General features: G+C 30.7%; 1 protein-coding gene across 10 annotated transcripts in view; it reads right to left on the bottom strand.

The window, feature by feature from the left end:
• LOC134681240 (triadin-like) overlaps positions 1–24,741 on the bottom strand; it is a 50,941-nt gene that overhangs the window by 25,417 nt on the left and 783 nt on the right. For 2 of the 10 annotated variants that reach the window (XM_063540768.1, XM_063540770.1), the window contains exons 2-4: positions 19,006–19,049; positions 3,576–3,737; positions 1,362–1,457 (exon numbers count right to left, since the gene is read on the bottom strand). In XM_063540768.1, coding sequence (XP_063396838.1) covers positions 1,362–1,457; positions 3,576–3,611 — 132 coding nt within the window. In that variant the 5' untranslated portion in view covers positions 3,612–3,737; positions 19,006–19,049. Of the gene's footprint in view, positions 1–1,361; positions 1,458–3,575; positions 3,738–5,546; positions 5,632–9,502; positions 9,613–10,259; positions 10,355–19,005; positions 19,050–21,101; positions 21,164–24,741 lie in introns of those variants that run through there. The other 8 variants (XM_063540764.1, XM_063540766.1, XM_063540769.1 and 5 more) reach the window with 7 other exon arrangements.

The raw sequence follows: 24,741 nt of genomic DNA, 5'->3' as shown, positions 1-24,741 counted from the left end.
TAATCATCAGTGGAAATATATATATATATTATCATGATATTGAGGGAAAAAAGAATATAGTGTACTAAATCAAAACACAAAATAGCATGTAAGTTTTATCTACCGGTAAACATGTAAATAATGATATATAGGGTCAACATTCAAACTGTTATAAACTGATATATGTAAGTTTTGGTGGGAATAAAAACATTCATATGAAAACAACACAAAAGTCATGTATATATAACTGACTAAAATCTAAAATTCTATTTCAAAGCAGATATATTTTGGTCATATCTTCTGCAAGACGTTTAATCATTCAGTAATTCATGCATAAAATGCTTACATTGCTGACTAAAATAGAAATAATTAGGGAGCATGTATAACACCATCGTAAATATGTCTTGTAAACAAATTCGTAAAAACCATGCCAAAAAAGGACAAATCCAGATATATATCTTAGATAGCAGGAGATCAAAGTTGCATTAAATTTTTCTTAAAGAAATAAGAGGTTTGCACTTTTGCAGATTTTTATTGAGTATCCAAATAAATCTATAAATCTTGCCGGTCTTAGTGCTAGAAATTTGAGGAAAGGGCAAATTTGAACTATTCTGAGTATTCTCCCTCTAGATGAAACCCTGAGAATTTGTTTATTTTTCCTGTTGCTAAATTTTTTGCCTTGAATTGTGTTTTCTTTGAATCAAAACATTTTATTGTCAATCTGTTATCGTCTGCCAGAGACTTTCACATTTTTCCCCTTTCCCCAATGTGTTTTAAACGCTTTTTTTCATCATTTAATTTTTTTTTGTCTCTTTGGTATCTTGATATCGGAAGATGTGGTGTGAGTGCCAATGAGACAACACTTCATCCAAGTAACAATTTAAAAAGTAAACCATTATAGGTTAAAGTACGGCTTGTCTTTTTTACTATTAAATCTTAAGTATTGTTTGGTGTTGAACCAATTAAAGGTATATTGATGGTTTTTTTCAAATTACTGTGGATTCATTTGTTTTCATGGTTACTGATTTTCATTGGATCAGTAAAACTTGCATTTGATATTTGATTTCTCAAAATTATGCATGCAAGCCTAATTAAAATCGTAAATCGTTTAACATATGAATGCAGGGAAATCTAAAGTATCTATTAACATGATAAAATCAATGAAAAAATGGCATCCCAAGAATGATAATAATGAATCCACAGTAACAGAAGACATGTTTAAATATTACAAAATGTATTCCTGATACTTTCCCCTGTATATATAGATATATGCAACAAGAAAGGCCATTGGTGACCTGTCATGACAATTTGATTTGTTCATGGTTCTTTGCGATGGTGATCCTTTTATAAAATTGAAATAAATAACACATAGATATACAAACCTCTGGTAGATTGTCGAAATCAACGAGATCATCAATATCATCGTCATTTTCATCGGACAGACCCGTCAACAAGTCCTCGAAACTCTTCTCTATTTTCTATTATGATTATTTTAAAAAACAAAAACAAAAATGGTTAAAGTCTGTGCCCACTGTATATTTGTTGGATTTGCAATTTTTTTGTTAACTTCAGTGTACGTCCCAATGTTTTGAAACAAGGAGAAAAAAAAATTCTAGGATTCTGAAATTAACTCTTTTGTTTTAGGGCAAAATGATGCATGGAAAGTTCACCTTTCCTATTTAACAGTTTTTTAATTTTGTACTTTATTCAGATGTCTGCAGAAAGGATTATACATACTGTATTAGATATAAGAACATGCTATGAGTGCATGCCCACTCTTTTTTTTCTTTTAAACATGTCACTTTTTTTGAAAGCTTACAATATGAATTAATGGACATATTGGGTATCTTTCCATCAGACAGAAATCTAAGGAAGACCTTAATATTTGTTTATGTGTTGTTGGATTGTAGTCTGATTGCCACAGACTCAACATAATTTATTTCTATATTTTAATAAATCTACTGTTAATGATAAAAAGTTAACTGTTTCCTCATACTTAAGCCAAACAAAATAAACTTCTGTTAAAAAGATTAACCTTCCAAGCATCAACAAAAAATTTGAACGACCCAAATAAAAAAAAATACCATCCCCCCTTTTTTTTTCCCCAAGCTGTAGTATACAATAAGCAAGCTTAAAAGATCTTATATCGTACAATTTTCAATGCATAATATAAGTTTCATGCTATCTAAGCATTGCATTGTCAAAATGAGTTTCAAAATATTATATGCAAATCAAACAAATTCAGGTCTATACAAATATATACAAAGGTATAAAGTGCTTTGTTAGATTTGAAGGCAAATATACAAGTAAAACAAACTTTATTATGACAATTACATGTTAAACACAAATATATAATTATATATACAACCCTTGACAAGACTTCAATTGTAAAACTACTGTCCTGTATTTACTTTTTAAATATTACAACCAACTGATGAAAATTTAGGTTAAAAATATTGTTGTGTTTTCTTTAAGTGAGAGAATTAAAGTACATGCATGTAGTATGGACTTTCAATGATCATTGCTAAATAAAGGCTGTGCAGTCACCTATAGCGTTAATTTTTTGTGTTATTTTGTCTCTTATGGAGAGTTGTCTTATTGGCAATCATACCACATCTTCTTTTTTAAATTATTCAATACAAAAAAAAGAAAAGAAAATATATTCAACACAGAATGGTTGAGGTTGTTGTCACTTTTGAGAGTGATTTTTTACAGTGAACGCTGGTCATTGCAAGTGAACACTCTGTATATATACTATGGATATTTAGAAAATGATAGAGAAGTAAATCAAAATACGTTTTATTAACATAAATTTTTACTAGATTTCCTTGAGTATATATATGTAATCATTGAATCCAATCTGCTTCCAAGTATACATGATAACTTAAACTTACAATTAACTAAATCCAGCTGTAATTGAATGATTTATTGAAATTTCTAAGGTTTGCATTTTGTATAACCTATATACCATGTATACATGATATATGTAAATATTCAATAAGAATTGATCATAAGAAATAGTTTATGTTGTAATAGGACTGCATTCAATGACATTGAATTATATTTATACACTTTGTTTTAATCTTATTTCATAAAGACACAAACGTATCAACTGAGTCCTAACTGTAAACTGAAAGTAACACTGAATAAATCGAAAACATGTAAATTTACATCTTGAAAAATGAGTTTTGTTTTGTTAAGGTACATCTTGAAAAATGAGTTTGTTTTGTAATTAAGTGAACAAACAGCCTTGACCTTAGTTCCTCTACTTTTTAAATTGATTTATAAATGTTTCAACACATGTGAATGTGGCTTAAATATCTATGTAGAATTTTCAATCTTTTTTCTCCTCCTAAATTTAATTTGGGCTGAAACATATTGTATATATCTGAGCCTTTAGATTTTTGTATATTTTGATGAATACATTTGTGTGTGTTTTCATTTGGTAATCTTATTTTAGTTATAAAAACAATAGAATTTATAAAAACAACCAGGGCATTAGTATAAATTCCACTTCTTTAATTTACATACAGGGAATAAATGGAGAGAAAAAATCACTCTTAACAATTACAAAACACTCCAGTCCATAGAATTACCCTATTTTTAGTGAGCGTTGATCGTTCTTGCGCCATGTCTTCTTCCTGGAATATTTCCTCTAAGATCGGGTTATTGTCTGTCAATATATCATCTAGATCATCCGACCTTGAACTCTGACCGGCAGTCAAAAGCGGTGGTTTAGTCTTTCTTTTGGGAAAATTCTGTAATGAAAAAAAAGATGATATATTGTTGGTGTTTGAATAGTAATTGCCACTTTTAAGAGCAATTTTTTGGCTATTTGAAGGCAGCCAATTTTACTGATGGAGGTTCAGATAGAGTGCACAGAGATTGTACTAACAACCAAAATTAGAAAGGAAAACTGACAATCCTAGTCCATTAAGATGTCATTGGTGCACCTGCAGGGGTTCGACTCACAACTTCAGAGTTGACTTATAGGCTAGTCACAGTAAAACTACTTAGACCTGTGACTTGGCCACCAAGGCCCCTATAGTAAAAGATGACAATAATTAAGGCACAATAAAATTTCCAATAAAACTTTAGGGCAGACATGTTGCTGACCAATATTAAAATTGGGTAAGTAGCATTGTTGTAAATTAATAACACATGACTTTTTTTGTTTTATTTTTATTTTGGCCTAAATCATAGATCTAAGACCCCCCAAAAAAGACATTTTTTTCTAAGATAAATATCAACAGACCACAAATAAAAGTACATGTTCACATAAAGCTTACCTGTTACAGCTCCATTGATAAAACAAATAATTAATCTGTGAAATATTTGTGTGGTGACATTGTGTGCAAGATGTTACATTAATTTATTGACTGAATTCATACCATTAGAGCATTGTATATCAAAGAAGCTGATTTGTAGTTCAAATGTGCCTTTTGTTTTACTATGGAAGATCATAAGACATTAGTATGTGGCTAGTCTAATAAAAATAATTATAAAAGAATATTCACTGAACCAAGTATGTGAAAAGAATTGATTATAACTGGATACAAATCATCATGTAAATAAATTTGATGTATTTTCTGTTTTGCTAACAGTTATTTCTTTTTTCGCTATAATTGTACATAAAGGCAAATAATTTTAAAAGCTTCAACAGTGAGGGGGGATAGGAGGGGTCCTGATCCCGAAATCCCGGACTTAACAACACGAAATCCTGACATCCCGAAATCTGATAGAAAGAATTCCTGGATCCCAAAAGGGTCAATCCTGAAATCTTGAGCTTAAAAACACTCGATCTCGGAGTCCTGATAAAGGTCCTATCCCCCCTCAACAGTCTTATGGCAATGTGGGTGCCAACATGTGTGGGAGGTTGTGAGATTAGTTCCCCTCAAGTGTGAAGGGTTATATGGTTTTCTGCCTCTTGCTTAAAGTACCAAGCATAAAAGACAGGTCTGTGTCAATATAATATCTGACTGTGTAAAAGACAAATTTTCTTCCATTAGATTGAAGTTTACTGAACATTATCTAAAAGAACTACAAAAGGTTTTGTGTGTTTATCTAGTACAATTAAAGTAGGGTGAAGTTGTTAAAATGGTATTGCCCTCATGCAATTTACAAATAATTTGAAGGCCTTATGGTGACCTTCAGTGGCTAACCTAATCTACGTCATTTGGTCTCTGATGGAGAGTTGTCTCATTGGCAATCATATCCGTCTTCTTAAACTTGCAATGGGAAAATGAAAAATTATAAATAATATCAGGGATGATTTACCCTTAAAATAAAATTAACTTAAAATCATTAAAATTTATCTGAAAATGCCTCCACCTCTTATAAAACCTGTTATTTTCATGCATGTCTTAAAACTGATGCTCACCATTAAGCACGTTATAAAACAAATATTTTTTGAAGAAATTATTATTACAAGTAGGAAAAAAATCAGAAATCAGCTAAATAACCCATGAAGTAAACCCTCACAGAAACACAAAAAAAATAATACAAAATATTTTATTTCAGATTTTTAAAAAAAAATAAGATTAAAATATAACATAAATAGAACCCACCTTCAATCTGAATCTTAGGACCATTACTATATCACAAAATGTATTTGTTGATTGTTTTCCTTAAAACTTTCTTCCAGATGGAAAACATTAAAGGTGTATCAGATTTATGTTAAAAATTATCATATTTTATTATGCAATATAAAGGCAGGTGGGAAAATTATTGACATGATTTGTGAAAAGCCTGAGGAAGAAACTAAATTATGTGCTAGTTTTATCTTATCGACTTGATTTTGCTTATAATTTTACTACAATTACAGCTAGTAGAAGTTGAAGGTGTCCAATTGTATTCATTCAAAGTCCTTATATTACAACATTTGTACAATGGAAGGGGATCTTGTGTGAACTGTGCAAAAAATATATCATATGTTAAAACATTTGACTTTCAAATTCTAGTATCTTTTAATCCTCTCTAGATCTCTGATAAATAAACTTCTTTTAAAATGTTTTATATGTGAATATCCTTATCAATAACTTAATTGTATTAAAGATTAAAAATTGTGACAAATTTCATTTAAATCCATATACATAGATCATCAGTATAGGTATAGTTTGTCAACTGTTTAAAATGTCTCTACATGTACATGTATATATAATTGTGAAATGACAATGAACAGATCTACAGTTCCTGTATGTTTTTATAGTTATTCAGTACTCCTTAAAATCCTTAATGAAGAATATATATTTGTCAACTGTGAAATAAAATGCAAAACAACTAATTCTTAACCATTTCCATAATTAAAGTGTATTTCTCAAATAGGTGGGCGATACACTTCACAATTTTAAAGATCTTATAAAATAATGTGCATTGATCCATTTTCAAAATTTTGTACAAAATTATACAAAGCATTAAGAGCTGCATGTGGTGTACCGGAATTGAATGGATATCAAGGTAAAATAAGAAGCTGATTAATGCAAAACTGTAGCAATATGAGGTACAAGCATATCCTTTACACAGATGGGAACTTCAGTGACAATAAGTTATGGTCCTTATAGATTAAAAAATCTTTCAAGAAGGACCTGGTACTTAAAATTTTGTAGATTTTGTTGCTTATTGAAAAACCAAAATTTTATTTCAACAACATACAAATTTTCCTATTGACTTATATTAGTTGTAAAAACCATGATGCATTGTCATAAGTCACAAAAATATATATATACAAATCTTGTAAAATACAATTTGAAGGAAAAGACACTCAATCAGACATGCCTATAATATTGTACAAATACAATTTTTTTTTGAGGGAACACTATCTGGTGTCGTTTAGATGCCTACTTGAACGAGTGACAGACCAAAATGACAAATTAACTAGACATAATTTGTGGTAAAGTGTTAGATTTGTCAGTTAGTCAAGTAAGTTATTACTAGACATCATTTGTGGTCAAGTGTTAGACTTGTCAGGTGGTCAGGTAGGTAATTAAACGACCCATTAACTGTACATTATCAACAATTACAAGATTACACACCTCCATGTCCATGATCAGCCTGATTGATTTTAGATAATTATCTCCCATTTATAGATAACAAGACTAAGTGCACAATGTGTATGTACTCCCATTATATAATACAAATTAAAGGGTCAACTATATGCAAGCCTACATTCACATAAAAACCAAATAAATAATACTAATGATAATTTCAAGCTCAAGTCGAATTGCAGGATCTCTTCGTGTTAAACTGGAATAATATTCAACTCAAGGTGGTATATCTATTAAAACTTTCACTAAAATTAGTTTGTATTGTTTAATTTCAATAAAATTTTGACAAAGTATTCACTTTGACCCTTTGACACAAATTTAAAAAAAAAAAACATTTTGAACCAACCGTTTTGTCAGATAAATTACACTGGATATATAGCAGTTTGACTGTGCAACACCAGTTTTGATCATTAAGAAATATTCCCTTTACAACACAATATAATTAAAACGTTTAGCTGACATTACATAGTTATCTCCCTGTAGTGTTAGGTACCACCTTAATATTTGACTCTATCTCAAGTTCACCAACATTTCAAATCCCACAAAAAAAAATCTTGTCTGCATGAGGAAATTGCATAAAACTATAAGTGAACATTACACAATAAAAACTCGAACATCAATTTCTTTGAAATAATTAGGTATTTGGCAAAATGATATTAACGAAAGATGAAAATTAAGGTTACTCAGTTAAACAGCAAATTTAACCCCTTATTATTTAAATTTGTGCTCGACCATGAGGAACAAACCATTTTTCTCATATCTTCCCAGTATATTTATTTAACTTAAAGTGGTACCTAACACTACAGGGAGATAACTCTGTAAAGTCAGCTTAACGTTTTAATTACGTTGTGTTGTAAAGGGAATATTAAGCTTCTCGATGATCAAAATTGGTGTTTGTCAAACTGCTATATAACCAGTGTAATTTTTCTGACAAAACGGTTGGTTCAAAATTTTTGAAATTTTTATGTTTTTGTTAAAGGGTCAAAGTAAATACTTTGACAAAATTTTATGAAAATTAAACAAGCCAAATTAATTTTAGTGAAAGTGTTGGGTACCACCTTAAAGACTAATTCTACAAGATTCACATCTTTCCATTATTCTACTCTTTTCCTTCAATTTTCAATTAAGTCTTCTCTTTTTTTGTCTGAACATCTGTAATAAGCTTTTTGTGTCTTAATTAACAGATTTTATAACTCAACACACATAATTAATTTATTCAAAATTCTCATTTAAAGTTTTGCGACATAAAAAAATTCCCATCTTTTTTCAATTTTATATGCCAATAATTTCTCTGTTGTAAATAGTTCAGGGTTAATGATCTAACAAAGATCTGTCTTGTAAATTATTTCAAAGGACAAAGATAATCTTATTTCTTTATCATGTTTAACAGTTCTTTATTGAACTTTAATCTTTTCTTTTTACAAATAAAAACCCCACTTGAAAACTATACTTCAGTATTTGTAAATCTTTTTACAAATATAAACAATATGTGTTACAAAGCTCTGAGACCCTTGAACATTCAACCTTATATATCATGTATATAGTCACAATAACATCTGGGTGAGGCCAAAATGAAATACAGAATGTGTAAATGGGGCTCTGCGTCTAAACTATCACAATCCCTTGTTGCACCTTGAACATTTAAATATAGATGCATATTGCACTTTTATCAAAAATAAATTTCAATTTCAAGAAATCAAATACAGTGCAAGCTCTACAGTAGAGTGCATCCAAAATAAAATATTATATGTAGAAAATATGTTAAAAACTATCACATTCTCGTTTTTGCATTTTAAACACCAAACAAATAAGCGTAACACATGCTTTTCCCAATAAACAAAAATAAACAAAAAACAAGCAGTTTTCAAACAATAAAGTGCAAAATGTACAGTGAAATCAATTAAATATAAAAAGGAGGTGTGGTATGATTGCCAATGAGACAACTGTCAACAAGAGACTAAAATGAAACAGACATTAACAATGATAGGTCACCGTACGGCCCTCAACAATGAGCAAAGCCCATACCGCAGAGTCAGCTATAAAACTTATTTTCTCTATCTTTATGCAACTTAAGAAATTAATGAATATGACTCCTTCTTATTTTTACTTTGTCTGAGTACAAAATGCGTACCAAATTATAATTGTCAACTCTATACAATCAAACTGTTAAAACTGTCATGACCTTTTGATCTTTTTCCCATCATAAAATATATACAGATATAATGAAAATAAAAAAATTATGTCATTTAAGTTAAACATGATCGACTTCAAACTTTTTTTCAATATTTTTCTAAGTAATATAGATACTTTTCAAATTTAAATTAACATTAAAATTACACAATTTAAAATACACAAACAGGATAATTACCTCTACGGATGATTATACACATAACTTTCTTATGTACCTTACATACCCCAACACACAATAATCAGTTCGATCAATACTTTGAGTAATCTATTTGAAAAATAACGTAATTTACCTTGAAAGACTAGGATGACATCACAACCAATTTAAAACTAATGGGACAATAGACAAATCCTTATCACAGCTTCTGGTTAAGCTTTAAATCTCATTTAAAAATTTGTGAAAATATTGAAAGATCTAACACTAGCTGGTTATCAATAAATATACAGTTCCGACCACGAAAGTTTAAATATAGATCAGACTTATTAAAAATTTAAATGCAGGTACTTATTTGTATATATTACCTTGAAATATATTTATCAATATTTCATATAACCTTATAAGGGTATCTAACGGTATTTTCCAGTAGTCTTCAAGTGCACAAAGGCAATAATAGTTACATTTCAAGCTTTCATTTTATACAGAAACTTGCTAAATATATCAAATACAGTGGCAGATCCAGGGGGAGGTGGGTTCTGGGGTTGGAACACCCCCACACACCTTTTTTTAAGACCAATATTGCATTTGAATGGGGACATTGAAACCCCCACTTTTTTATAAATGGCTGGATTGCCCCTGAAATCTGTATTTTCCTGATTTTCTTATGTTCTTACTCAGGGACTATCTATATTAACGTTAGTATAGAAAGTCTCTGCTAATTAAGGCCTTTGAAATTTCCACACTATATCATTAAAAAATTCCACATTACATTTTTAGTTTAATTCACATAATAATTATACCTCTATACATTACGTGCTAACCATTAAATTTCAATAAAATTGAATAAACCAAATTAAGTTGTCATTCAATTTAAATTTTTCCAGATTTCTTACCTATAACTTCCCACGATATGAACTATATATCCTTACACTATATGATACAAACATTTGATTATTAAAAGTAAAAATCAGGATAAAATTTATCTGCTATCATACATGTATGTACAACTGTCAATTATCTAGGTTAAAATTAGTGTGTACTAAATTTGAAACAGAGCTGAAAAATGTCAATTATTTTATTACTGTTGTAATGATAGGTAAATAGGCCTTTAATTACAGGTACAACTCTACTATACATTTGTTTGTCTCGTCAAACGGTTCCCACTATAGTTTGTCTGTCCTTTTAAAAAATCCTTGACGGAAAATCTTCTTTCAATTTAAAACAATGACATTTTTTACCATTCAGCCAAATTGTATGGAAGACACGTGGAAATGGTGATTAAAAATCCTTCATGAATTTTATCATCTGACTTTAGAATTTAAAAACATACAATTTTCCTGATTAGGATTACGTGGACACTTAAATTAGTTTGTCAAGATTAGGGTGAAAGTACATTGCTGAGCAATATTTCACATAATATATACAGTGTAACCTGCCTTATCCTACACCTGAATATTCCAGCATCCTGCTTTAATCGAAGCATTTCCATGGTCCCAAAATATGCCTATAATCCTTGCAGAGTATTCTGACACCCTGCTTAAATAATCTGACATTTTTTTACGGTTCCCCAGAGTGTCAGATAAAACAGGTTTCACTGTAAAACTTATATTTTTTTCAAATATTTTCAAAGGCACCTATATATGTCAATGAATGGTTACAGATGAGCTGCTGCTATAGATAGATATTTTAAGCTTGAATATGATACAGGTGAAAAATTAAGATGAAATATATGATAAGGTTGTTGATTACATCATAAGATATTTAAAACTGATCCAATACATCAGACCTAACATAGATACAGTTAAATTAATTTATCAAAATACATTAGATATATATGTCAAATCTATCTCTCTATGAAATAATATAATCACGATAGCTATTGGTTTATTTTCTGTTAAAAATATATATAATAGATTTTTTTTTATTATTCAGATAAATGAAAAGTGTGGTGGGTCTCATTGGGGTCTAAGCGTGACATGGGATTGCAGATTTTTTGTAAGCGTGACACATGAAAGTCAAATTATTGTGGCATGAAAACGGGAAATGAGGTCTTGCCAGACCCGGGAAATGACAAGAAAAAATGAGAATTGCTTACATACATAGTGTAAGCGGGATACGGGAATCTGACAAAACAGTAAGCGGGATCCGGGATTGGAACCCCCCAATGAGACCCCAGTGTTGGGTATACTTATGATGTCTCAGCTGCTGATCCCTGCTATTTACAAAAGGATTGAAGCAGCCCCTTATGATGTTTCAGGGCCCAAATACTGAGCATAACGATATCTTTCATAGCTTCAATTATAAATTGAGATTATTTGTTTTAAGCTTTTCATTATTCCCTGATACTTATTATGTACCAATCAGGGCCTTTAATAGCTGACTATGGGGTATGGGCTTTGCTCATTGTTGAAGGACGTACGGTGATCTATAGTTTTTAATGTCTGGGTCATTTTGGTCTTTTGTGGATAGTTGTCTCATTTGCAATCATACCACATCATCTTTTTTATATGATTCCAGTATTAATAGTTGTAGCTTCTATCATAAAGAAAATTATACTTCAAATGATAAAAAAAAAATCTGTTGGTGGCCCACGAAACAATGCCGCTTACAAATATAATCAGATGGTTTTATTAGCAAATTTCACATTATGTTAAATGTACATTAAAAATTCATACATTAAATGTTATCTGTATGTAATCTAAATGTACATATACAGTTGAAAACATTTTAATGCTATTAACTATAAAATATAACAGGTACAAGGACATGAAATATACAACAATTTACTGAAAATTATGTTAGGTAATAAATTTCCTTTTACAATACAACTTACATTTTTAAATAATAAAGTAATTTACAATTTATCAAGATATTCATACGCATTTTTTGTTTTTAAATGACATAAAAACTGTATGCAGGAGTAGCATCTGCTGTTAAATATGCATAAATTAGAATATAAGTACACTTACATACGTATATATCTATGTCATATGGTCTCTTGTGGAAAGTGCCTCAATTTGGCAATCATACCAAAGCTTCTTTTTTATATCATATTTCAGGAATAACAGTAACTGATCAAAAGATTAAAATTGCCACCATCAATTAAGAATTTGAGGGTTGCAAACACAGAAATAATCCTATTTTACATTGTTCTAATGCAATTTTGTTAAATAACTTAAAATTAAACATCTCAAATATATATATATGTACACAACCATGTATCATTATCACAGTATCACTGCTGGTGATCTGATGGATAAATCTGTTGTAGAGTTGTCACTAGTTCAGATGTACTTATAAATATAATTATTTTCTGTGACTGTACATTGTATCTTACATTAATTTGTAAGATCCTTTACTATAGATAATTTAGCTGATCTGTTAGAATTAGAACATCTCCATGCTTATATATCATGTACTGTAGTACGATGCTAGATTAAAATTGACATGGTAAGGTAACACCTGGCCACCGAAAGCTTCATTTTAATGAAGCCCAGGTCGTCGTGTGGTCTAGCGGGATGGCTACAGTGCAGGCAATTTGGTGTCACAGTAGCATGGGTTTTGAATCCCGGCTTCAGGGAAGAACCAAAAATTTGTGAAAGCAAATTTACAGATCTAACATTTGGGTTTATGTTTACAAGAGTTGTATATATACTAGTATAGATATATATATATACTGTAAAGTTGACAGAGATTGAGCATCATTGCTAGGCAAAGTCAAATTGCATTAAAATTTAGGCCTTTGACTTTTTCATTGTATCGATTCATATAGCAGCACACATTGTTTTGAAATTGTTTTTTGACAAAGAGTTATCACTGCTTTGTATGATACTATAGGGTTCTCAATTAAAGACATATAATATATATAATGGATAAAAAAAATCTATCTTTTCTAAAGTGGAGAGTTCCAAGATCTATTGAACCAACAACAATGAGTATCAGCTGTTACCAAGATAACTTGCACATTTAGGACTATCTTTGGTTGCACTGTTTGGCACAATGATATTATTTTAAATGTATCCAAAATATCAATGTTTTGCTTATTAAATATCCAGGAAAATATTCAAATCTAATAAGATAGGAGGTGCATATAGCTATGACCTAATACAAGAGTGTTTACAATATTTTTAATTGGAATTGAGTCAATTGTTTCGGACAGTTTGCCAATAGGCAATACAAATGCAACATGTTAACATTGTTTAAATTGTTTGATATATAGAACGCTTTGAAAATTCAAACCATAGAAAAATGAATTGGTAAAATAAAAATAGTTCTGAGTAGATACTTATAAAATGGTGGAAGTTTAATTGAAATAAAATCTCTCCTGAGAAGAAATTCATTGCTACAAAGTGTGTGTGAAAGAGGCAAAATTAGAAGAAAATTATTACAACCATTATACTGCAACATTAATGTTGTAAGTTGTGGATAAATATCATGCAATTGATCATCTATTCAAACAGTTCCACAATCATGACAATGTGAAAATCTATACGATTTTGTTAAAGCTGATAATAGGATCATTGTAATAGCAGTATACAGACATAACAAACATGTATGCAAAACTCTAAAAAGACCAGATTACGCAGTACACTACTGAAAATTTTATATGCATTTTTTTTTGTGCTAAGAATCAATTCAAACATTTATATAAAAAAAACATTATTAATTGATGTAATCATTTCAAATTGTGATCATTTAAAAAGTTGTCAAAGGGTTTGTATTGATAATATCCCTATAAACAATTTACATATATTTCAACATGCAATGTTAAACTGAGCTAAATGTTTAAAACATAAGAAACTTGTGAAATCATTTAAAAGACATTATACAAACATTTTATAATTCAGTTTTCACTGAAAGGAATTTAAATATTGCCATTTGACTTAAGTACAATGTAGTAAGACCCTATAATTTTCATGTTTTAAATTTCAAATCATTTATCAAGAATAAAATTCTGTTGACAGTTAAATAACAGTAAATTAGGTGAGAGACTTGGTATGTTGAAATGTTATCAATTTTCTAAATTCCACGATTAATTGATCGTATTATTCCCTTCAATAACCGTCAATATTATCTGTATTCAGATAATTGTCAATCGTTTTGTTATCATTTCAATTCAAAACATTTTAAATCAGGTTATATTCTTACTTTTACCACCTAGTTCTTATTTTGTGTTTTCTTTAAAATTAAAAAAGGCTTGTGTTTGTACATATTGTACAAAGATAATGTTGATAAATGCCAAATGACAATTATATAGTGACCTATAGGTGTTTATAATATCCCAATGTCTCTATGCTCTTGGCTATACTTGACCATTTGAGACCCTCAACAGGAAGTCAAGGTCGTTGAACACCTCCCTAGTTTTAAAGTAGGTACGGAAACTTATACATTAGCTATCATATCATCATATATATCCTTATATAGTTTTGATGTGAGCTGGGGAAAAAATCACGATGAATCGGTTCCATGTGCTGTGCATAGTTGTTTGTATCCGGTTTTTTTCACAGATGGTCGAGTCAAGTGTATGATGATCAGGTTGCTATGGTCAGGTGTACTGTCCAGTACAGTTAATTTAGTGATTTCTGCAATCTATTTCATGCTTTTAACCAGTTGTGTTTTTAATTACCTGATTACTATAGGAATGAAGGGATAAATAAAGGAAACACTAAATGCTCTCAAAGTGGCCCCAACACAATAATCCATGTGCAAAATATGCTTCAAATCAAATGATATATTAACCTGAGACTGAATTACAGCTAATATCCATGCCTTGTGGTACATAGTTTAGTGCCTATGCATGCAGTTTACACACTTCTCAAAGCCAGTGCTGGACATTTTTATTTGCCTCTATTTGAACAATGATGAAGATCACCAGACATTTTTTCTCATCAATTACCATGTACTTAAATTCCCTTGAGGTGATAAAATAACCCAAATTGTCACAGTGGAACAAGCTATATATCGTCACCAGTGAAGAGGTATACATTTTAACCTGATGGTCATGTGAGCCTAATGGTCAATTCACACCAGTGTATCAAAACTTGTGATTGCTATAAATAGATTTAAACATGCCTAATTATTTTACCTGACTTATGTCTCCCTCCTCCATCTTTATTTTGAAAAATGAGTTAAATTAAACAATACATATTTTATGTGCAGAACAGATATTTTGTTTAGGACATTGCTATAAAATATTGAAGTATATCAGCAATGATAATTTTTTTCCTTTGATCTTAAAAGTTATTGACACGACATGCATGATACTCAAAAATATTAGACAATGATGTCATGTATTTGTGCAGCAACATCATTTGATCACATGGATTTGTGCAGCAACATCATTTGCTCACATGTATTTGTGCAGCAACATCATTTGCTCACATGTATTTGTGCAGCAACATCATTTGCTCACATGAATTTTCGAAGCAACATCTTTGCTCCCTGGATTTGTGAAGCAACATCATTTGCTCAACTGTATTTGTGCAACAACATCATTTGCTCACATGAATTTGTGCAGCAACATCATTTGCTCACATGTATTTTTGCAGCAACATCATTTGCTCACATGAATTTGTGAAGCAACATTATTTGCTCACATGAATTTGTACAGCAACATCATTTGCTCACATGAATTTGTGCAGCAACATCATTTGCTCACATGTACTTTTGCAGCAACATCATTCGCTCACATGTATTTGTACAGCAACATCATTTGCTCACATGTATTTGTGCAGCAAAATCTTTGCTCACATGTATGTGTGCAGCAACATCATTTACTCACATGTATTTGTGCAGCAACATCATTTGCTCAGATGTATTTGTGCAGCAAAATCTTTGCTCATATGAACTTGTGAAGCAACATCATTTGCTCACATGTATTTGCGCAGCAACATCAATTGCTCACATGAATTTTTACAGCAACATCATTTGCCCACATGTACTTTTGCATCAACATCATTTGCTCACATGAATTTGTGCAGCAACATGCATAATTTGCTCACATGAATTTGTGCAGCAACATCATCTGCTCACATGAATTTGTGCAGCAACATAATTTGCTCACATAAATTTGTGCAGCAACATTATTTGCTCAAGAACATCTACATCATTTCATAAATGAAATGCATGTGACCTCATTCTTACAAGTCTTACAACTTAACAATTATCACAATATTTTGTACACTTAAAAGAACTAAGCTACTAAAAAAAAATATTTTACTTTATATTCTCAACCGAAGAAACATACAGTTTTAAAAGACAAATTGCCAATAAAAAGAATAATGGAATTTTATTTTTTTATACTTAATTAATTGGTCTGTGATTTCATCAGCTCGAATATCAGTTTGCCCTGTTAAAGGCTCACTTGATATTCATGCAAATACAGTTATTATCAAAACAAAAATATCATTGTTCTATATTTCTTTAACTACTTTTGTAATTGTTATGAGTACATTAAGGTGAGGGTATTCAATCAATAAGCAAACAAACAACACAGATCAATCAAAATAGAAGTCTTCATGTGACCTTCATTTGACCTCCATATGACCTTCAGATATCACAGTGTCAGGATTTGAATAATTTATCATGCATTCATATCAATTGGTCAAGAATAATGGTAATGGCAAATAGATATGGGAAGATGTGGTGTGAGTGCCAATGAGACAACTCTCCATCCAAGTCACAATTTATAAAAGTAAACCATTATAGGTCAAGGAATGGTCTTCAATACCAAGTGGCTCACACCTAACAGCAAGCTTTAAAGGCAGCATAACTTACTAGTGTAAAAGTTTAAAACTGCTGTAAAAAAAAAGGTATAAAAATGCATGCAAAAATTTCTGAATAAACAGAACGACAGATACATTTTTTTTAGATACTTCAATATTGAAGCAAAATTTTACTTATCATGGATGCATTCTATTCCAACTATTATCATTAAAACATGTACTTTAGACTGCAATCAACTTACTTTGAATATTTATATACATGTATCTCCTTTCTTGATCAAAAATTTACTAGATTTACAATATTTCCTTTCCTAAATAATAGTTTTCTTAATCCATTCAAACAAATAAAAAGATGAATTGAGTTGTCAACAGCTTTAACAAAACCACTTTTATTGACATTATCACATTTACATATCAGAACTATAACTTTGTAATAAACGTCCAGTGTGTCCAGTTTTTACTCCAGGACAGTTCTATTTATAACTTTGATATAATAATAAATATATGATCAGAGCGTGACATTGTTTGTAAATTGTCTCATTATAAAAATACTCTATAAACTTATATCATAACATAACAGGATATAAATGTTAAGTACGAAAGAAAAAGGATTAGAACATACAGAGTACATGATATAAGGTACCAGTACATAGGGGTCAGCACATGCAGAGAGGTTTGGATGGGGGTTCTTAATTTCTGTATTTAAAAAATAACACTTATTCTCAGAACTTTGTCAAGACTGATACTGCTAAAAATTACTTATCCAAAAAAAGGTCATGAGTTACCCTACTTGTACATGGTGTAACCTTGAAAACGATCCATGGTATCAAATACAGCATATAATTCACAAAAACTTTAAATTAAAGAATCATAAAATTTGAATACATAATAACAAAGTGCTTGTTCAGGATGTACAAATGTAGGTTTAAATTTCCAGGAATAAATACCAGATACACTCCAGGTAGCTATCATAAATGGTATTTAATCCATTAATGTATTTACTGTGAATTTAAAAACACTTATAAGATGCAGGTGTTATATTACGGATTACTCATAAACAATTCGACTGAATCATCAAAATAATCAATATTTCAATTTCACTCCTTTCCTGGAAAAAATCTTTAAACATTGTTAAAAAGATCAACTTTTGTGACTTTTCACAAATAAAAGCTTTTGACACTTAAGTGCACTCTTAACTTGCATATTTATTGATATTTATGTATTACATGAAGATGTTATGTACCAAATGTATATCATGTACATATAGCAGCAATTCAGCAGTAAGTACAAAACAAATCTACAAAAGTGCTTCCGACAATTAAAGACCATATTAAGATTACAAATACAAAACAATGTGTATTCTCTACTACAATTGTAAGATAAGATTAGGGGGGGGGGGGGGGGGGGGGGGGGGGGGCTAGCATTATCATAAGTTTTAAAGTTTTATTTGTAAACAAATTTTATGCATTAATTATACATTGTACATGAATGTCCATAAGACGTTTAAGAGGGGTCGTACTAATAGGCCCTTGACAAAATATTAATCGCCTGAAGTTTTTCAAATTTGGAAATGTTGCAAGGATACCTTTCAGTAATAGATGTGAAAGTATTTTTATTCAGTAAGTCAGATTTTGCTAATCTAAAGAATTATAGAAAATCATTGTTCCACCTGATGTTTTTCAAATTTGAGGTTTTATATACATATACCATCAAAATATAAGAGGTTTATAAAGTCTAATAACCTATTTTCTTAACCTTGAAATCAACAATTAAGATCTTGTTCCCATATATAAATTCCGTTGACAGTACGTACTTGAGTACTAGTACTGCACAATTGTGACAATCATGACAATATAAATGTGTATTAGAATCAATAGCAAAATATTAAGTAAATATATAAGTATTTTAAACTTACCTTAAACTGTTATGTTATTTGACATCGAAAAATTGTTCTTTTACCTGTAAAACAGTCAAATAAGACAGGTAAATGTTGTCACCTTTAATAGCTGTGGGAAACAGCTGATCCAAACCCACATGTTTTACATCTATGAATCATGTATGGTAGTATCAAAGAAAATTAAAACATCTAATTTATTATTTGTTAACAGTTGTAATGTTATTAACATTTTCTGCTAATTAGAAAAGTTACATGCAAAATTTAGAATAATCTGTCAATCACTAAAATTGTAATACAATGTAATATGGGAGAGTTATTTCACCAGGGTGTTTTAGATATATACATGATATGTACAATGTTCAAATGAAAAGAATTCAAAAGATATTGTTTTTTTTTTACTCTTTACTATCATCATGATCATGACTATCATGACTTATTAAGTAGATTTGCTATTCATTTTCAAATCATTTCAGTACAAAAACAGGATGCATTTAATTGTCGATGAAACAGCAACCTACATAAACACCACGACAAGTTATAGGCATAGGATATCCTTATTGAACAACAATGGACACATGCTCATCCAACATGATTTGTTGTAAAAATAAACCTTGAGATGGGAATTAAATAATCAATTGTAATCATGGTAATGGTTGTTTTTTGTTTGCTTTTTAATGTACAATACATGAGAGGAGGTAGGAGGGGTCCTGATCCTGATAATCGGGCTTAAAAGCACGAGATCCCGAAATCCCCCACTTAAAAACATGATCCTGAAGTCCTGAAAGTAGAAAAAACGTATTCCCAGATCCCGAAAATGTCAATTCCGAAATCCCGAGCTTGAAAAAACCCGATCCCCGATGCCCCATAAAGGTCCTATCCCCCCACATACATGTATGGTGACAAATATTTCATGCATATACATTTGTATATATAAACGAGTCTAAATTGAAAACTACGTTCAAACCTATGACTGCGTTGGATAAAAACCGCAATTTTTATACATGTGCATGTCAAACAAATTTCGTTGTAGAAGGGTCTAAAAACAGCACAAACAACATTTTCCAAAAGACCAAAAGCATGAAAAGAGTGAAAAAGTATATTTAAACAAAACGCATTTGACTAACAGGTCGAACAACTGATGTTCTTTAACCCTGCTGACATTTGTATATATATATATACATTAATTGTAATATTCAGGGAGGCAATGAAGAAATTAGCAATTAATACTGTTACAGCATGTTGTACAGAGAGCTCTATCTCCCAGTATTTTCTAATAGCACCATGGAACTTGAATTAACACTGTTTTCCTAATACATTGTACATGTAGATGTATAATAGCAGCACATTTATAGATTCAATCTTAAATTCTATTCAGATAGTAGCATGGTAAATACTACAGCAGCATCATGCTGCTTCACCATGTATAAGGCCCTAAAGAAGACACCTATACATTTTTGTACAATACACATTGATGTACATGTATGTGAGCCAAAGCTCTGTCTTTGACCTATAATGCTTTTTTATACTATACATGTATATATATCTACAAATTGTGATGTGGATAGAGATTTGTCTCATTGGTACTCATACATTTTACCAAATCTTTATAATCTAATTTTGGATGTAACGCAGCTTCTGATTGGCAGACGATATTTTGTTTTGAGCCCATAGAAATAATTTAGTCATGTGACCGTGAGGTCATCAACGTTTTTTCATGGTTTTCTACTGTTTAAAATGGAATTTAGAATTAAATTTTAAGAAATTACTGTAATATTCTTTCTGTCTATTCGAAATAACATAAAAAAGTTGTGCACACTGTTAAATAACCTGCTACATTATATATCGCCACGGGAAAAACACTCAACCTCCAGTATCTGAGGTAGCCATGTAGCATGAATTGACTCACTAACAAATCACTAAGGCGAGTTTTAGGTAAATTAGTAAAAAAGTAAGTATATTTGTTTTCAATAAATATCAGTCACATGATTAATAAATATCAAACATAGTTTAAATTATACCAACTCACTTTTTTAAATCTTTAATAATTAACATGAATATATATAATTTACAATATCTACGAATATTTGTATCATATTATAAATGTTTTAACTTACTATTGAACTCAATCATCAGTCAACACTCACAAATATAAACATCTGATAAATATAAGTATTTGTACATGTACATGTAAGTTGTATTTTATTTAGTCTGAGCAGGAAACATAGGTCGGAAGGAAAAGGTATTTATAGTGATAAGTGGTTAACACTTCTGTTTTACATTAAACACTTGTGATAACTACGTAAGATCTGAGAAAAAATATGTTGCGTTCTGTATCAAGCTTTATAATTGGAGGAATTTGTTAGCTGAATATTCAAACATTGTTCCACTGTAAAAATATCCATATCATGATTTGTCAGAGATGTCAAATAATTATTACCCGATTATTTTTTTTAAATTTCACCTGTTTTGTCAAAATCAGTCCATTTATACATATCGTCCAAATGACAGTGTTCATTTTACCGTCATGGGTAAAAAATAACCATTAACATCATTTCGACTCATTTGGCATAATTTTTTTTACCGTTATTTGTCATGAAGGTACCACATTACAACTCTCATGATGGTGTATGATAGCACAGGCATTTCTTTCTATCCCTGGGAAGACCCACTATCAAGTTATATTTACGTAAATAAATATACGTTGATAGAGGGTCTTCCCATGGACAGAAACAAGTGCCTCTGGTACATAGTGGAAACAATTATGTACTCCTACTAACCATGTACTTACAATAAGAGATTGGAACACCTTACCTGCCTCGATGACCGCTGCAGAAAGTCTTGACTTGTCAAGTGCCTACTGAATGCACATTAAATTCAAGTCCAATGTTTTCATTTGCACAATCATGTATTATAAATGATATAACTTACAAAATGTATATGGACCATAATTTGGTATTCGGCCTTTGGTTTCTTTTTGTATCCTTTTTTATAAGTTCTAAAATTTAAACTTTTATTTAGTGGGTTGTGTTGGTGTTAGAATAGTATGAATGGAACAATTGAGTTTTTCGAGAAAAAATTAATACATTTTGATTCACCGTTTACGTGACATGAAACCAAACAGGAAACCAATCTTTATTTTCTTTATTTTGCACAATATAATTCAAAAGGCATAAATAAACACCATTACTAGTGTTACTTGCTTCATGTTAATATTTAAAATCTATTTTCAATGTTATATTAAAGTTTTTTTTAAACCTGACAGGAAACCATAAGAAACCGAAAGCATTTTTTTAGTTTTATTTTATTGCAAAATCTGCTTAAATTAATCTGAACAGTATACTTTTTCTTAAAATCCATCTTAAATGTAACAGTATTATAAAACTCCTAAATATGTGCTTGTTTTGAAAACAATTAGTACATTTTATTCAGAATTTTCCATATTTTCTCCATTGATACAGGATACCATAATCGTTGAATCATGATGTTTAAGCAAAAAAAATGTATTTATATTTGGTTTTGATTTTCCAGTTAATATATACAATTTATTCCAAATCATTGGCAATGTAACATTCTTTAAATCCAGTAAAGAAAAATCCTTTAACTTGGAATTAAAATCTTTAAAATAGACACAATGTGATACTTGTGACATGTACAATGTACACCATCTACAGGGTTTCCACATTTTAACCTACTTTAGTGGGCTAAAATCAATAAAGTACTACCTTTCAAGTCATGCATGCTAAAAGTTTACTTCTCCTTTGACAAATTTATTGCGTTTCTGATAAGTGTTTGCAGAACATGAATAAAAAATATTAATTAAAAACTGTGACAGGATTCCAACTTTGTACATTCCAAGTGTAACGGTATATTAACATGTATTTTTTATTAAATTATATTTATTCACCTAAAATATCCAGTTATATTTTCTGCTGAAGTTAAATCAATCCAACGAGCATTGGTACAATGATAAGAGACGTAATTTCGATTGATTTTTCCAAGGACTCTTCACGTCATTATCGGGAAACGAAGTGTGTTCTAACGTCTGTCAAATATGAAATCGATTTTGTCAAGTCATTGGGCATTTATTTTCACACAGGATCGTATGTAACATTATGCACATAGGAAAAATAACAGACCACCGGCGCAATCTCTTTGACAATTGTATTTTCCTCTTTTAAACAAGACGAAACAAGTCTACAGATTATGTTTGCTAACATCCCGTTGGAAACAAAAACAATGTTTAGACCTAGTATTTCGTACATCCGGCCGTAATGGCGTGATCACATGCTAGTCACATGTTTCACGTATGACCGGAAATGGTTAGAACTTAAGGACCAAAACAATTTTAATAAATAATTGGACTTCTGTTTCGTGTGAAATGTAACGCATAACGGCAACGTAATTTTCTTACTTAATTATTACGAAGATCAAAACAAGAATGTAAATCATCTCGGATTTACCTGTTTGAACATCTCGCGAGAGTTCATATTTGCATATTGTTTTTAAGAATTCTATTACAACAAAGCAGATTACATCATCTAAAAATTGCGTTATGAAATCGGACGCAAAAATCACGCCACTGTTCTTACATCTGCTACATAAATACTTATAGTTCTCGGCATTTTCTTCTCACTATTCTTATTGGTCGATGTTCTTTGTTATTTGAAAGCAAAAGTTACGAATTTGCCGGTGACGATTATCTATAAATCAGTCAGCGTTATGCTCTTCGGAAGCAATAAATAACGCGAGAAACGACACAAAAATACGGTTGTAGAATCTTTGAAATTCGTATATTTTAATTTTTTTTCTAGGGAAGTGTAGCATACACTTGTATGTTGATAAAAATAATGGCATCTTTAGATGTAGTTGCAACTTTTCTTACAGTAATTCACATTTTATCACTTTTCTATAGTTATAGGAAACGGAGCCCAATAGCAAATTATGGTCCATATGCAGCACAAAACAAATTTGTTTAAATTATTTTTGGACTTGTTGAGTTTGCAAGCGCACACCAAACAGTGACAGGATAGTCAACCTAGCTACTAGTATATATAAATAGCTGCGAAAACGTAGATCTTAATATCTTTTTGATGATATTGATATTTGTGGACCTATGGCAAAAAGAAATTCAATGGACAATAGAGCTACGTTTTCGCAGCTACCTCTAGCTAATGACGGTGGTCACTTTGTGAGGGGGGATGGGACCTTTATCGGGACTCCAGGATTGGGTGTTTTTTAGTCCGAGATTACTCTGACATCCGACGGCTGTTTTTCCAGACAAGCTCAGGCTGTGGGACGTCAGAGCTTTTCCCATATCAAAAAGTGGATATTTGCCCACACAAAATAGATGCGCTGTTTCATAGCTTCTGGAGCCGACTGAGGGCCTTGGAATTATATAAATCGGGCATCAATCTCTTCAGTTTTCATTTATCTTTTCATTTATGTAAGTTTCACCTACCTGCCAAACCTTTATTTTTCTATATTTCAACATTTTTCACAGAGACCCATGATTTTTCCATTTTTGACTTTCACTTTCAAATGAACGTCAAGTTACGAGAGATTCTGTGGCCTCGAGACTCAAATATGCAAATATTTATATTTTGTTACCTCCTTTTTAGGAGATCGATGTTTAACATTTAGAAGCAACCACACTTTTTCACCTCCTTTACAGGACAAAAATAATGCAGGAGATCGGTAACAAGCATTAAGTTCCAACCACAATAACAGTCGGAAGCTCTCGGACATTTAGGTAAC

Source organism: Mytilus trossulus, chromosome 8 (genome assembly GCF_036588685.1).
Source record: "Mytilus trossulus isolate FHL-02 chromosome 8, PNRI_Mtr1.1.1.hap1, whole genome shotgun sequence".
Classification (NCBI taxonomy): Eukaryota; Metazoa; Mollusca; class Bivalvia; order Mytilida; family Mytilidae; genus Mytilus; species Mytilus trossulus.
The sequence above is the reverse complement of the archived record's forward strand: the minus strand, read 5'-3'. Positions and strand labels throughout refer to the sequence as shown.